The sequence below is a fragment of the Microcaecilia unicolor genome, chromosome 1 (assembly GCF_901765095.1).
Source record: "Microcaecilia unicolor chromosome 1, aMicUni1.1, whole genome shotgun sequence".
In the NCBI taxonomy this organism is placed as follows: Eukaryota; Metazoa; Chordata; class Amphibia; order Gymnophiona; family Siphonopidae; genus Microcaecilia; species Microcaecilia unicolor.
The window spans coordinates 23,736,594-23,751,499 of record NC_044031.1 but is presented as its reverse complement, the minus strand read 5'-3'; the positions used below and the strand labels follow the sequence as shown (position 1 = coordinate 23,751,499).

The following is a 14,906-nucleotide window of genomic DNA, read 5'->3' as shown; positions in this document are numbered from 1 at the left end:
TACCCCTTCTAGCCCCCAAACCCAGACACCACTACTCCTTCCTCTGTCTCCCCCATCCCCTCTCCCTCTCCATTCACTGTCCCCAAGTTCATATTTCATTCTCTTACCTGTTTGTAGTCTCTGTTTGTCTGTTTGTCCTGTGTACTGCTGCAACGTGTTTGTGAAGACTGCTTGAAGAGTGAGTGGCTAGAGGGTGTGGCAGGAGAGTTTGTACTGGGTCAGAGAGTGTGGCTCTGCTGTGTTCCTCGGTGGTGGGAGAGTGAGTGTCAGCTTCTGTTTGTGCTGCTGTGTTCCACCAAGTTGGTAGGGAGCGGTGAGCACTGGTGGCACTGCGTTGCACCTGTAGTGTGGGGAAATGGAGGCACTAAATGCACAGATGCCTTACATGTTGGAGGAAGAGGGGAGGCACCGCAGGAGGTACTCACGCCCCAGAGTTTTCAGACCCCGTAGCAGTTTCCTAGACCTCACTGACCTGCAGTGTCTCATTAGGTACTGGTTTGATAGGGCTGCCATTCAGCACCTTTGTGACCAAGTCCAACCCCTCCTGCAGCCTAGGGCCCGTAGGAACAACCCCATCCCTGTGCACATAAAGATCACTGCTTCTCTATCTTTTCTGGCCACTGGGAGTTTCCAGTCTGTCCTCTCTGTGAACACGGGCCTCACCCGGCCTTCCATTTCTAACTGCCTCACCCAGTTCCTTGATGCCTTTCTTACCCACACCTCAGAATAAATCACCTTAACAACCACCCCCCAGGCCCTGCAGAACAACATGGCTCACTTCTACGCCATAGCTCGCTTTCTTGGTCATAGGCGTCATTGACTGCACAGATGTCGCACTCAGACCCCCCCCCCCCCCCCCCCCCCGGGGCACGAGAGTCCACTTATAGGAACAGGAAAGCATTCCACTCACTCAATATGCAAGTTGTGTGTGACGCCCATGGGGAGATTCTAGACGTGTGTGCCCGATACCCAGGTTCCACCCATGATGCCTATATATTGCAGTACTCAGGAATCTTCCGCAGGTTTGAGAGAGGGGAGATCACCTGCGGATGGCTCCTAGGTAAGTGCAGCATGGAGCTGCCCAAACTATACCTGATTTGGGCATTTTGAACTGCGATAATGGAATGTCTAAGAACGTCCTCTATTCTTCGATTATACCTACCTGATTTTGGCTGACTTTGCTAGGGCATCCTAATTCATACTTGGACGACCTTTCGAAAATGCCCCTCCATGGGATCTCATAACATACAAGATTGTTAAAAATATCAGCTTTCTCTTTCATAGGTAATAAAATTATTTATTATACAAATGTTTGACTAGTTCCAGTGCCAAAGTACTCAAAGTGAGGTGTAATAACTCCTAGATCCCTCTGATTTATGATGGAGGTGGTAATAGTTCCTCCCTCCCCTCCCTCATCATAAGCTGCTTCCTGGGTATTTTTCTGAGGCTGTAAGGGAAACATGACTCAGTTTTCATTTTTTCTGTTGAAATCAGGCTATGAAAGGATCAATCCTGACATATTATCAAGAATTAAACGAAAGGAAGAGCCATATGTCCAGGAAGTGCAGGAGTCAGAAGAGAAAGAAGATTGTCACTCATACACAGGTGAGTAATAACAAATACAGTGGAGAGTAATAGGATATATTACAGAGCACAGCTGAGTAATAATAAACCGTACAGAGTAAGGCGAGAGATTGCAGAGCATGGCTACGTGATAATATATAGTGCACAGAGTATGAGGAAGTATTACAGAGTATAAATTAGTACTCATAAGTACTGCAGAGAGTAAAAGGAGGAGTTACAGACTACAGCTGATTAATAAATACTATACAAAGGAAGAAGAGATAGTATAGTGTACAGGTTAGTTGTAATAAATACTGTACAGAGTAAGAAGAGGTATTACACAGAGTGCAGGTTAGTACTAATAAGTACTACACAGGTTAAGAGGAAGTACTACAGAATAGCGCTAATAGAGGAGATACAGAATAGAGCTGATGAATAATACCATACAGAGTACAAAGAGGTATTACAGAGCATAGCTTAATAATAATAAATACTATACAGAATAAGAGAGGTATTGTATAGCTAAAGTGTAATATATAGTGAGTGCACTGAGTAAGAAGAGATAATACAGAGCACAGGTTAGTACTGATAAGTACTGCACAGATTAAGAAGAGATATTGCAGAGTATGGCTAAGTAATATGTAGTGCACAGAGTAAGAAAAAGTATTACAGAGTACAGATTAGTACTCATAAGTACTGCAGAGAGTAAAAGGAGGAGTTAAAGAACAGAGCTGATTAATTCATGAATTCTATACGGAGTAAGGAGATAGTATAGTGTACAGGTTAGTTATGATAAATATTGTACAGAGTACAGGTTAGTACTAATAAGTACTGCACAGGTTAAGGGGAGGTACTACAGCAGAATAGTGCTGATTAATAATACTGTACAGAGTAAGAAGAGATATTACAGAGCACAGATTAGTACTGCACAGAGTAAGAGGAGGTGTTACATAGTAACATAGTAAATGACGTCAGATAAAGACCTGAACGGTCCATCCAGTCTGCCCAACAAGATAAACTCATTTTACATGGTATGTGATACTTTATATATATGCCCGAGTTTGATGTTACAGAATAGAGCTCATTAACAAATAATACTGTACAGAGTTAGAAGAGATAGTATAGTGTACAGGTTAGTTATAATAAATACTGTACACAGAACCGGCCCTACAACTAGGCAGATTAGGCATTCACCTAAGGCAACAGGATTCGGGGAGTGACAGTGCAGCAGGAGAGGAGCTGCCCTGAAGCACTATATACTGGTCTATATGGCACAGGGCTGCTCAGTGCTGGCATACACTCAAGCTCTGCCAAGTCCCCCCCCCCCCCCTTCCAAACATCCTGCTACAGTTTGTAGGACCTACCAAAGCTTGTCTGGCTCCCCTTACGTCCCTACCCGTAACCTCCGCTCTCAAGACAAATCCCTCCTTTCAGTACCCTTCTCCACCACCGCCAACTCTAGGCTTCGCCCTTTCTGCCTCGCCTCACCCCATGCTTGGAACAAACTCCCTGAGCCCATACGCCGGGCCCCCTCCCTACCCATCTTCAAATCATTGCTCAAAGCCCACCTCTTCAATGTCGCCTTCGGCACCTAATCACTTCATCTCTTCTCAGGAAATCTCATCTACCCCAACTTGACATTTCGTCTTTTAGATTGTAAGCTCTTCTGAGCAGGGACCGTCCTTATTCGTTAATTTGTACAGTGCTGCGTAACCCTTGTAGCGCTCTAGAAATGTTAAGTAGTAGTAGTAGTAGTAGGCACAGGTAAGGTTGTGGTAGCAGCAGGAGAGGGAGCAGGTCCTGCAGGGGATGATGTGGAAGAGATGCTGAATGGGGAAGGATGATGTGGAAAAGGGAAGATGCTAGATACCTCTTGGGAGGATAAGAAACGGAGAAATGGAGGTAGATGAAGACCCATCCATGTCATCTACTCTCCCTTCCACTCTCTTGGTGATACTAAGTGCTTGTCCAAGCTTTCTTGAATTCAGATGGAAACTCCAGTAATTTGGAATGTGAGGATAATGCTGGGCAGACTTCTACGGTCTGTGTCCCGCAAATGACAAGATGGATTTGGTAGGCTTTGGGAGCAGCTTCAGTAGTTGGAATCTAAGTACAGGTTCGAGCGGACTTCTATGGTCTATGTCCCAGAAATGCCAAAGCCACACAATGATCAAGTATTTTATATCGCATCCATTGTTGGTTTAATCATGACTTGACAATGAGTGTGACTATTGGGCAGACTGCATGGGCCATTCAAGTCTCTTTTTTTATTTATGCATATTTATAATCTTTACAAGCATTAACATCTTGATCATGAAAAACAGATACATATATGTTTAGAAGTCTAAAAATAAAAAGGAAAAATAAAATTACATCTTGTATTAGACCACCAGATTGAAAGGGAGGAGTCCATTATAGACTCAGGAGATGAGACTCGGAAGAAAATTTAAATGTATTAAAGCTTAACACTTCCATTCACCCAAAACAAAGTATGACTTTTCTCTTTCCTTAAAGTATGACCTTACAGATCCCACAAATCTTATATTCTTTTTGAATCAATAAAATAGCTCAATTGTTCTGGAAGAAAAAACATACATTTTACATCTAGATACTTAACATTGCATTTAGAGGGGTAATTTAAACGATGCTCCTAGGGCAACAGTTTCAGCTTTTAACGCCCAGAAAGCTTTCCTCCTTTCCTGGGTTTGTTTCGCCACATCTGGGAATACCCATATTTTCCCCCCGTAAAATAGTGTTTGTAAATTCTTGAGAGCAAGTCTTCTCACCGCCTCCATATCTTGCTCAAATATGAAAGAGACTAGTAAAGTTTGTCTTTCAGATGTTCTAGTTAAAGACATTTCCAGAAGGTCTGAGACATTCAGTTCTCCCTGGTCTTGTAACATCTGCTCCTGTACTTTCTCCTCTTTTTTCTTGTTAGGTATATAATAGATTTTATTTAATGGAGGAACAGATTCCGGGGAAAACTTTAAATTTTCAATCAGGTAACGCTTAAACACTTCCAACGGAGTATATACAGGCAGTGGGGGAAAGTTCAATAAACATAGTAACTTTGAGGGGCTTAATCGAACAGCGCCGGTCAAATAGATGGCCGGCTATCTATTTTGGCGGCGCGGCAACAGCTGGCCGGAACCATATTATCGAAAAAGATGGCCGGCCATCTTTTTTTTTCCGGTTGGTGTCCTGGCATGTGAGGGGGACTAGTGCACTACAAATGCTGGCTCCTCCCACGACCAAATGCCTTGGATATAGCCGGGTTTGAGATGGCCGGTTATGTTTTTCAGCGATAATAGAAAAAAATGCCGGCCGTCTCCAACCCGGCGACATCCAAGGCATTTGGTCGTGGGAGGAGCCAGCATTTGTAGTGCACTAGTCCCCCTCACATGCCAGGACACCAACCGGGCACCCTAGGGGGCACTTACTAAACGTTTTGAAAAATATACAAATACCTCCCAGGTGCATACCTCCTTTACCTTGAGTGCTGAGCCCCCCAAAACCCACTCCCCACAGCTCTACACCATTACCATAGCCCTTATGGGTGAAGGGGGGCACCTATATGTGGGTACAGTGGGTTTGGGGGGGGGGGGGGGGTTGGAGGGCTCAACACTTACCACCACAAGTGTAAAAGGTGGGGGGAAGGGATAGGGCCTGGGTCCGCCTGCCTGAAGTCCACTGCAACCAACAAAAACTGTTCCAGGGACCTGCATACTGCTGTCAGGGAGCTGGGTATGACATTTGAGGCTGGCATACAGGCTGACAAAAAAGGTTTTTATTTTTATTTTTTTAATGTGGGAGGGGGTTGGTGACCACTGGGGGAGTACGGGGAGGTCATCTCCCATTCCCTCCGGTGGTCATCAGGTCAGTTGGGGCACCTTTTTGAGGCTTGGTCGTGAAAATAAAAGGACCAAGTAAACCCGGCAAAATACTACTTAACGCTGCTTTTTTTTTTCCATTATCCGTGAAAGCCGGCCATCTGGTAGCCACACCCATGCCCGCCCATGTCCCGCATTCGCTACGCCACCGACACGCCCCCTTGAACTTTCGCCGGCAAGGCAACGGGAAAGCGGCGATGCTCTCAAAAAAGCCGCTTTCGATTATACCGATTTCGCCGCTTTTCAGAGATCGCCGGCCATCTCCCGATTTATGTCGGAAAATGGCCGGCGATCACTTTCGAAAATAAGCCTGATAGTAACATAGTAGATGACGGCAGAAAAAGACGTGCACGGTCCATCCAATCTGCCCAACAAGACAAACTCATATGTGTTACTTTTTGTGTATACCTTACCTTGATTTGTATCTGCCATTGTCAGGGCACAGACTGTATAAGTCTGCCCAGCACTAGCCCCGCCTCCCAACCACCAGCCCCGCCTCCCCCCACTGGCTCTGCCACTCAATCTCGGCTAGGCTTCTGAGGATCCCTTCCTTCGGAACAGGATTCCTTTATGTTTATCCCATGCATGTTTGAATTCCGTTACCGTTTTCATCTCCACCACCTCCCGCGAGAGGGCATTCCAATTGTCCACCACTCTCTCCGTGAAAAAATACTTCCTGACATTTTTCCTGAGTCTGCCCCCCTTCAATCTCATTTCATGTCCTCTCGTTCTACCGCCTTCCCATCTCCAGAAAAGATTTGTTTGCGGATTTATACCTTTCAAATATTTGAACGTCTGTATCATATCACCCCTGTTTCTCCTTTCCTCCAGGGTATACATGTTCAGGTCAGCAAGTCTCTCCTCATACATCTTGTAACGCAAATCCCATACCATTTTCGTAGCTTTTCTTTGCACCGCTTCTATTCGTTTTACATCCTTAGCAAGATATGGCCTCCAAAACTGAACACAATACTCCAGGTGGGGCCTCACCACGACTTATACGGGGGCATTAAAACTTCTTTTCTTCTGCTGGTCACACCTCTCTCTCTATACAGCCTAGCAACCTTCTAGCTACGGCCACCGCCTTGTCACACTGTTTCATCGCCTTCAGATCCTCAGATACTATCACCCCAAGATAACCTCCGATTATAATTTTCAAATTGTTCTATTTTTCGATGCAGTATTACATTGTCTTTAATCAATAAAGTTGAACTCTCTTTCACATTTTTCACTTCTTCTTTTAAAGTATTTTAAAGTACTAAGCATCATGCAAATAGGAACAACATAGGAACATACTCTGAAATGTCTATATGCAGATGCTAGGAGTCTAAGAAATAAGATAGGAGAGTTGGAATATATTGCACTAAGTGAAAAATTGGATATAATAGGCATTACTGAGACCTGGTGGAAGGAGGATAACCAGTGGGACACTGTCATACTGGGGTACAAAGTATATTGTAGTGATAGGGTGGACTGGACTGGTGGAGGGGTAGCATTATATATTAATGAGAGCCTTGACTCAGATAGATTACAAATTCAGCAGGACACAAACCACACCTTTGAATCATTGTGGGTTGAAATTCCATGTATAAAAGGGAAAAGAACAGTGATAGGAGTGTACTACCATCCACCTCACCAGGATGAGCAGGTAGACGCAGAAATGATAAAAGAAATCAGAGATGCAAACAAAATGGGCAATGTGATAATAATGGGTGACTTCAATTATCCAAATATAGACTGGGTAAATCTAACATCGGGACACGCTAGAGAGGTACAATTCCTTGATGAAATCAAGGACAGCTTTATGGAGCAGCTGGTGCAGGAGCCGACTAGACAAGGAAAAATTCTAGACTTGGTCCTTAGTGGAGCGCATGATCTGGTGAGGGACGTTATGGTACTGGGGCTGCTTGATAACAGTGATCATAATATGATCAGTTTTGATATCAACCTTGAAGTAACTATACACAGGAAGTCAAATACGTTAGCGTTTAACTTTAAAAAAGGAGACTATGATAAAATGAGAAGAAAGGTTTAAAAAAAACTTAGGAGGGCAACTGAGAGGGTAAAAACTGTACAACAGGCATGGACGCTGTTCAAAAATACCATCCTGGAGGCCCAGGTCAAACATATCCGCGAATTAGAAAAGAAAGACAGAAGTTCAAAAGACAGCCAGCATGATTGAAAAGTGAGGTGAAGGAAGCTATTAGGGCTAAAAGAAACGCCTTCAGAAAATGGAAGAAGGAGCCATCTGAAAACAAGAAGCAGCATAAGGAGTGTCAAAGCAAATGCAAGGCGCAGATAAAGAAGGCCAAGAGGGATTACGAAAACAAATAGCAAAACTTTTTTTCGGTATATTAAAAGCAGGAAGCCGGCAAAAGAATCAGTTAGGCCGCTGGATGACCGAGGGGTAAAAGGGGCGATCAAGGAAGCTAAAGACATAGCAGAGAGATTGCATGAATTCTTTGCTTCGGTCTTCACCGAGGAAGATTTGGGTGGGATACCGGTGTCGGAAATGGTATTTCAAGTGGACGAGTCAGACAAACTTACTGACTTCACGTTAAACCTGGAGGACGTAATGGGGCAGTTCAGCAAACTGAAGAGTAGCAAATCTCCTGGACCGGATGGTATTCATCCTAGAGTACTGATAGAACTGAAAAATGAGCTTGCGGAGCTACTGCTAGTGATATGCAATTTATCCTTAAAATCGAGCGTGGTACCAGAAGATTGGAGGGTGGCCAATTTAACGCCGATTTTTTTAAAAGGTTCCAGGGGAGATCTGGGAAATTATAGACCGGTGAGTCTGATGTCGGTGCCATGGAAAATGGTAGAGGCTATTATCAAAAACAAAATTACAGAGCACATCCAAGGACATGGATTACTGAGACCAAGTCAGCATGGCTTTTGTGTGGGGAAATCTTGCCTGACCAATTTACTTCAATTCTTTAGTAGAGGAGTGTGATAGCCGTGTTAGTCCACTCTTAAGGTTATCAATAGAAATCAAACAAAATAAAACATGGAAAAGAAAATAAGATGATACCTTTTTTATTGGACATAACTTAATACATTTCTTGATTAGCTTTCGAAGGTTGCCCTTCTTCGTCATATCGGAAATAAGCAAATGTGCTAGCTGACAGTGTATATAAGTGAAAACATTCAAGCATTACTATGACAGTCTGACAGGTTGGGAGGATGGGGGTGGGTCGGAGGTATGCATGGGGACATCAAAGCATATCATTGATATGTACCAGTGATTTCATAGTGAGAATACTGAAAGGTAACTTTAAAACCATACAAGAACATAAGACCTTTAAAGTCAGAATGATTGAATATTTTAACACCCAACAGAAAGGACTTAACAAGGACCTGGGGTTCCTAGCCCATTATAAACCATAAAGCTGTATGTCTCTGTTGATTACCCCATCCCTCACCTATCCACACCCATCCTGTTAGAATATCAATGATATGCTTTGATGTCCCCATGCATACCTCCGACCCACCCCCATCCTCCCACCCTGTCAGACTGTCATAGTAATGCTTGAATGTTTTCACTTATATACACTGTCAGCTAGCACATTTGCTTATTTCCGATCTGACGAAGAAGGGCAACCTTCGAAAGCTAATCAAGAAATGTATTAAGTTATGTCCAATAAAAAAGGTATCATCTTATTTTCTTTTCCATGTTTTATTTTGTTTGATTTCTATTGATAACTTCAATTCTTTGAAGGAGTAAACAAACATGTGGACAAAGGGGAGCCGGTTGATATTGTGTATCTGGATTTTCAAAAGGCTTTTGACAAGGTACCTCATGAAAGGCTACAGAGGAAATTGGAGGGTCATGGGAAAGGAGGAAATGTCCTATTGTGGATTAAAAACTGGTTGAAGGATAGGAAACAGAGAGTGGGGTTAAATGGGAAGTATTCACAATAGAGAAGGGTAGTTAGTGGGGTTCCTCAGGGGTCTGTGCTAGGACCGCTACTTTTTAATATATTTATAAATGATTTAGAGATGGGAGTAACTAGCGAGGTAATTAAATTTCCTGATGACACAAAGTTATTCAAAGTCGTTAACTCGCGACAGGATTGTGAAAAATTACAGAAGGACCTTACGAGACTGGGGCAGCTAAATGGCAGATGGCGTTTAATGTGAGCAAGTGGAAGGTGATGCATGTGGGAAAAAAGAACCCGAATTATAGCTACGTCATGCAAGGTTCCACGTTAGGAGTTACGGACCAAGAAAGGGATCTGGGTGTTGTCGTCGATTAATACACTGAAACCTTCTGCTCAGTGTGCTGCTGCAGCTAGGAAAGCGAATAGAATGTTGGGTATTATTAGGAAAGGAATGGAAAACAGGTGTGAGGATGTTTTAATGCCATTGTATCGCTCCATGGTGCGACCGCACCTTGATTATTGTGTTCAATTCTGGTCGCTGCATTTCAAGAAAAATATAGTAGAATTGGAAAAGATGCAGCGAAGGGCGACTAAAATGATAGCGGGGATGGGACGACTTCCCTATGAAGAAAGACTAAGGAGGCTAGGGCTTTTCAGCTTGGAGAAGAGACGGCTGAGGGGAGGCATGATAGAGGTATATAAAATAATGAGTGGAGTGGAACAGGTGGATGTGAAGCGTCTGTTCACGCTTTCCAAAAATACTAGGACTAGGGGGCATGCGATGAAACTACAGTGTAGTAAATTTAAAACAAATCAGGAAATTTTTCTTCACCCAATGCATAATTAAACTCTGGAATTCGTTGCCGGAAAACGTGGTGAAGGCGGTTAGCTTGGCAGAGTTTAAAAAGGGGTTAGACGGTTTCCTAAAGGACAAGTCCATAAACCGCTACTAAATGGACTTTGGAAAAATCCACAATTCTAGGAATAACATATATAGAATGTTTGTACGTTTGGGAAGCTTGCCAGGTGCCCTTGGCCTGGATTGGCCGCTGTCGTGGACAGGATGCTGGGCTCGATGGACCCTTGATCTTTTCCCAGTGTGGCATTACTTATGTACTTATTTATTTTATCATTAAGTTAAATTTTCATAGTATAGAAAGCTATAGATAGATTTTTCATAGTACTCACAAGCATTGTAGTTTGATTCGTGGAATCTGACACAGTCTGATCTAAGCGCTGGAGTATACTCCAAATAGATTCCAGCGTCACCGTCGCAGGATTAATCTTTGGCGTTTCTCGCTCAGTCGGGGAAACAAAAGTTCTCAGACCTCCCGCTGAACCCTCGTCTCCTAGACCCCGATTCATTAGGTTTCCAATTTCCTCGTCGAGGGTGGAAACACTTGCTTGAGGACCGAGGCTAGCAGGGCGCGGCGGTGGAAAGAGAGTCGGAGGTGAGAGTGTTATATCTAATCCCAAGGTCTCAGCTTCTCCTTACTCCGAGACAACCGTGGGAACCACTTCGACATTCAGGTTTTTCGTCGTGACCCTCTCTATACTCTGCTGTGTAGGTGACGGAAGTTCTGGTCGTCGGGGTAGCAGCCTTCACGGAGCCTTTCCATTTAGTATGAGGCATATCTTGTTATTAAAGTAAGAGGAAAAATCACGGAAACGCAGCAGTTCACAGAGAAAGCTCACGGCGATTCTAACGTGCCGCCATCTTGCTCCTCCCCCCGTCACATCCCCGACCATTCAAGTCTTGATCTGCCATCATTTACTACGTTACTATGTTCTGCATTGCTAGAGATCTTTGATGCCTCATGAAGTATTTCATCAATGTATTTCTAATTCTCACAGACGCTTCTCAATCTTGGCACTTCCTCTCTCAGTTTTTCCACTTTTTTTCATGAAGAACTCAAGCTGGAGACATCTCCCACATGGAACTGGCCCTTCTCCTTGCATCACATTTTCTGTCTGCACAGAGGCAGAAGCTTTAACTGGGGCAACAGCTTTAGTAATGTACAAAAAGTGGGAGAGCGACCAAGGATACCAGAAACTGGAGCAACAGCTTTAGTAATGTACAAAAAGTGGGAGCGCGACCAAGGATACCAGAAACTGGAGGATGTTTTTTAATAAAAAAACTTTATTGAAGGTTTGAAGACTCAAACCTTCAATAAAGTTTTTTATTAAAGAACATCCTCCAGTTTCTGGTATCCTTGGTCGCTCTCCCACTTTTTGTACATTACTGTTTTTACCGTGGGGCGTTTGAGTTCTCCGCTTGCTTTAGTGACATGATGTTTCTCAGCCATATTGTAGTTGCAGAAGGTTTTGCACCTGTTGAAAGAAAACAGAAAAAGCCCTACCAGAGCCCCTTTCATTTCCTCAGCCAGTGGCGTATCCAGAAGGCAATTTTTGGGAGGGCCAACAGGTTGGATGGGTGGGCACTAGAGAAAAACGTGCCAACTGATGCACCCATGCCCCACCCCTATCCTGCTCCCAATAACGGTAGCAGTGCAGGCTTCACTGGCGACAGGCCACGTTGAGGACTAGGGGAAGTACAAGAGACTGCACTCTTCATCCCCCATTGAGCCACGGTCCCCCCACATATGTATGCTTCCCCCAAATATTCTGCAACCATAGAACCCCCTGGCCTTCTCCAACAGTGGATGCAGGTCAAGGACATTTCCCCATAAAATCCTCCATACAAAAAGTTTTTTGTTTCTAGTGTTACCTCAATAACAGGCATATTGTAAAGTAATTATCAAACAAAAAGTTGCTCAGAATCAAGAGAAAATCTACCATGCCAGCACTAACATCCAAAACAAGGATCCTACCTATGATATTTTAGGGCCCTAAATATTACAGTGAGACCCTAAAATACCAATACATCTAGCAAGAAAACTGAACAAGCCAAATTACTACAGTATACTATATAGAAAATTCATGCTAACACAATACTTTGGTCACACACACACAACACAAATGCCAAAATATAGAATAAGTGACCATAAACATGAATTAAATGAAAACCCCAAGAAGCCAGACCTTGATTAGTACAACACCAGAGAATCCACAATTAAGGGAATAACATGTATAGAATGTTTGTACGTTTGGGAAGCTTGCCAGGTGCCCATGCCTGGATTGGCCGCTGTCGTGGACATGATGCTGGGCTCGATGGACCCTTGGTCTTTTCCCAGTGTGGCATTACTTATGTACTTATCTGTCTTGATCTGTCCTTGCTATTTTCAGGGCATAGACCGTAGAAGTCTGCCCAGCATTGTTCTTGTACTAAAATTGCTGAAGTTAACATTGAAGCCCCTTAACAGTTACACTCCAGCTCATCCATATCTATTCAGTCACGATGTAGACCATAGAAATCTGCCCAGCACTTGCTTTGCTTCCCAGTTACCAGTGTTGCCCCCCAATCTCCGTTAAGATTTCGTGGATCCATTCCTTCTAAACAGGATTCCTTTGTGTTTATCCCATGCATTTTTGAATTCCGGTACCGTTTTCATCTCCACCTCCTCCCGTGGGAGGGCATTTCAAGCATCTACCACCCTCTCCTTGAAAAATACTTCCTGACATTATTCCTCAGTCTGCCCCCCTTCAACCTCAATTCATGTCCTCTAGCTCTACCACCTTCTCGTCTCTGGAAGAGGTTTATTTACGGATTAATACTTTTTAAATATTTGAACGTCTGTATCATGTCACCCCTGTTTCTCCTTTCCTCCAGGGTATACATGTTCATGTCGGCAAGTCTCTCCTCGTACAGTTTGCAATGCAAATCCCACACCATTTTTGTAGCTCTCCTTTGTGCCGCCTCAAATCTTTTTACATCCTGGACAAGATACAGCCTCCAAAACTGTACACAATACTCCAAGTGGGACCTCACCAACGACTTGTACAGGGGCATCAACACCTCCTTTCTTCTGCTGGTTATACTCCTCTTGATGCAGCCTAGCATCCTTCTGGCCATGGCCACCACCTTGTGACATTGTTCCTTCACCTTCAGATCCTCTGCCCCATCACCTCAAGGTCCCTCTCCTGAGTCAAGCTTACTAATTTCTCTCCTCCTACCTGGTAATTCTCTTTTGAGTTTCTGCACTTCTTGGCATTAAATTTTAACTCACCAATATATATCTGGGGTAACAAGACTGAAATCAGTTTTCTGATAATACTTCATCCATACTAACAACTTAAATATATAAAAAAACAAAATAATATTTAAAAAAATTGATATATACATATATATTTTGGTAATGCTCAGTTAATCAACGTAGGATCCAACTCTTCAATAATGCACTCCTCCAACCATCATTGCACTAAGTCTACTCTCAATTCTGCCAATCAGAAACACCACAAAATCAGCATGATCATACCTAAACCTCCACTACCCAAGCAACAAAGGCCTCAAATACAAATCCACTTATGCATCCAGCTTTTACTACTTGAGCGCACAACTGTGGAACGCACTACCAGAAGTAATAAAAACTACGCTCGACCACCTGAAATTCCGGAAAGCAGTAAAAACAGATCTGTTCAGAAGGGCATATCCCACCGACCCAACATAAAAAACCTGGACACTTGCGTCACAACGTAACCAAGGATCATAACGGACATAGCCTAACTCTTCCTCCCCATCTCCCCAATTACCTCTAGCATACATGTACCTCATTCTAACATGAAATCACCTTGTAATTGTTCATATCGGAATTGGTTACAGTACTGTGTAAGCCACATTGAGCCTGCAAAGAGGTGGGAAAATGTGGGATACAAATGCAATAAATAAATAATGTTATGCAATGTCTCATAACTATAAACAACTCAGCAAGTTCACTTGCCTGCAAGGATGGTACTCCCAATCTGTATGTTTTGGTGCGAAAATCCAGGTTCAGAGAAGGATCCCACACGATCTAAAAAGTGTATCCGAAACTGATTCCCTGTGCTTTCTCCTTCGGGTATGAATTCCCAAATGTTGTGTGCTCTTGTCCTCTACATGGCGTCCATATTTCGCCTCATTTGGTGTCCTCGGGAGCACTTGGACTAAAATTTAAACATCAAATACTACAAATCTAAACTTCAATTAAACAAATTATCAAAATAAGTCTACAAGCCTTCCACATTTATCTATTATATCCCTCAGTCTCATCACTACTTAAACAATACCTGATGGCAACCTGCAGTGTGAGCTGCACCCCAGAAGGACACCAATGCAGCTATGCAAAGTACACCCCCTGCTCTAAGCTGGGAGATTTAAATCGATGTCAGTCACTCTATTTCCTTATTCAAACCACAGGGGCCACAGTCTGCCAATTATTTGTTTATTGATTTATTTACTGCCTTTTTGAAGGAATTCACTCAAGACGGTATACAGTAAGAATACATCAAACATCAGCAATAGGCAATTACAGTAGTAAAAATATTCAAAAACAGTACAAAGTATGGCATTGTATACTACTTACAATGTCAACACAATACGCAATAGAACATTATAATTGATAGTGAAGGGTAAAGCAAAGATGGACCATATAGATAGGTAAGAGAGTAAGACGAGTTAGAAAGTAAGGTG

The 14,906-nt window shown here is 43.2% G+C and overlaps 1 protein-coding gene across 3 annotated transcripts in view; it reads left to right on the top strand.

Moving 5' to 3' along the window:
- LOC115463370 (gastrula zinc finger protein XlCGF26.1-like) overlaps positions 1–14,906 on the top strand; it is a 952,960-nt gene that overhangs the window by 927,531 nt on the left and 10,523 nt on the right. For all 3 annotated transcript variants that reach the window (XM_030193815.1, XM_030193825.1, XM_030193806.1), the window contains one exon: positions 1,495–1,605. In XM_030193815.1, coding sequence (XP_030049675.1) covers positions 1,495–1,605 — 111 coding nt within the window. The remainder of the gene's footprint in view (positions 1–1,494; positions 1,606–14,906) is intronic.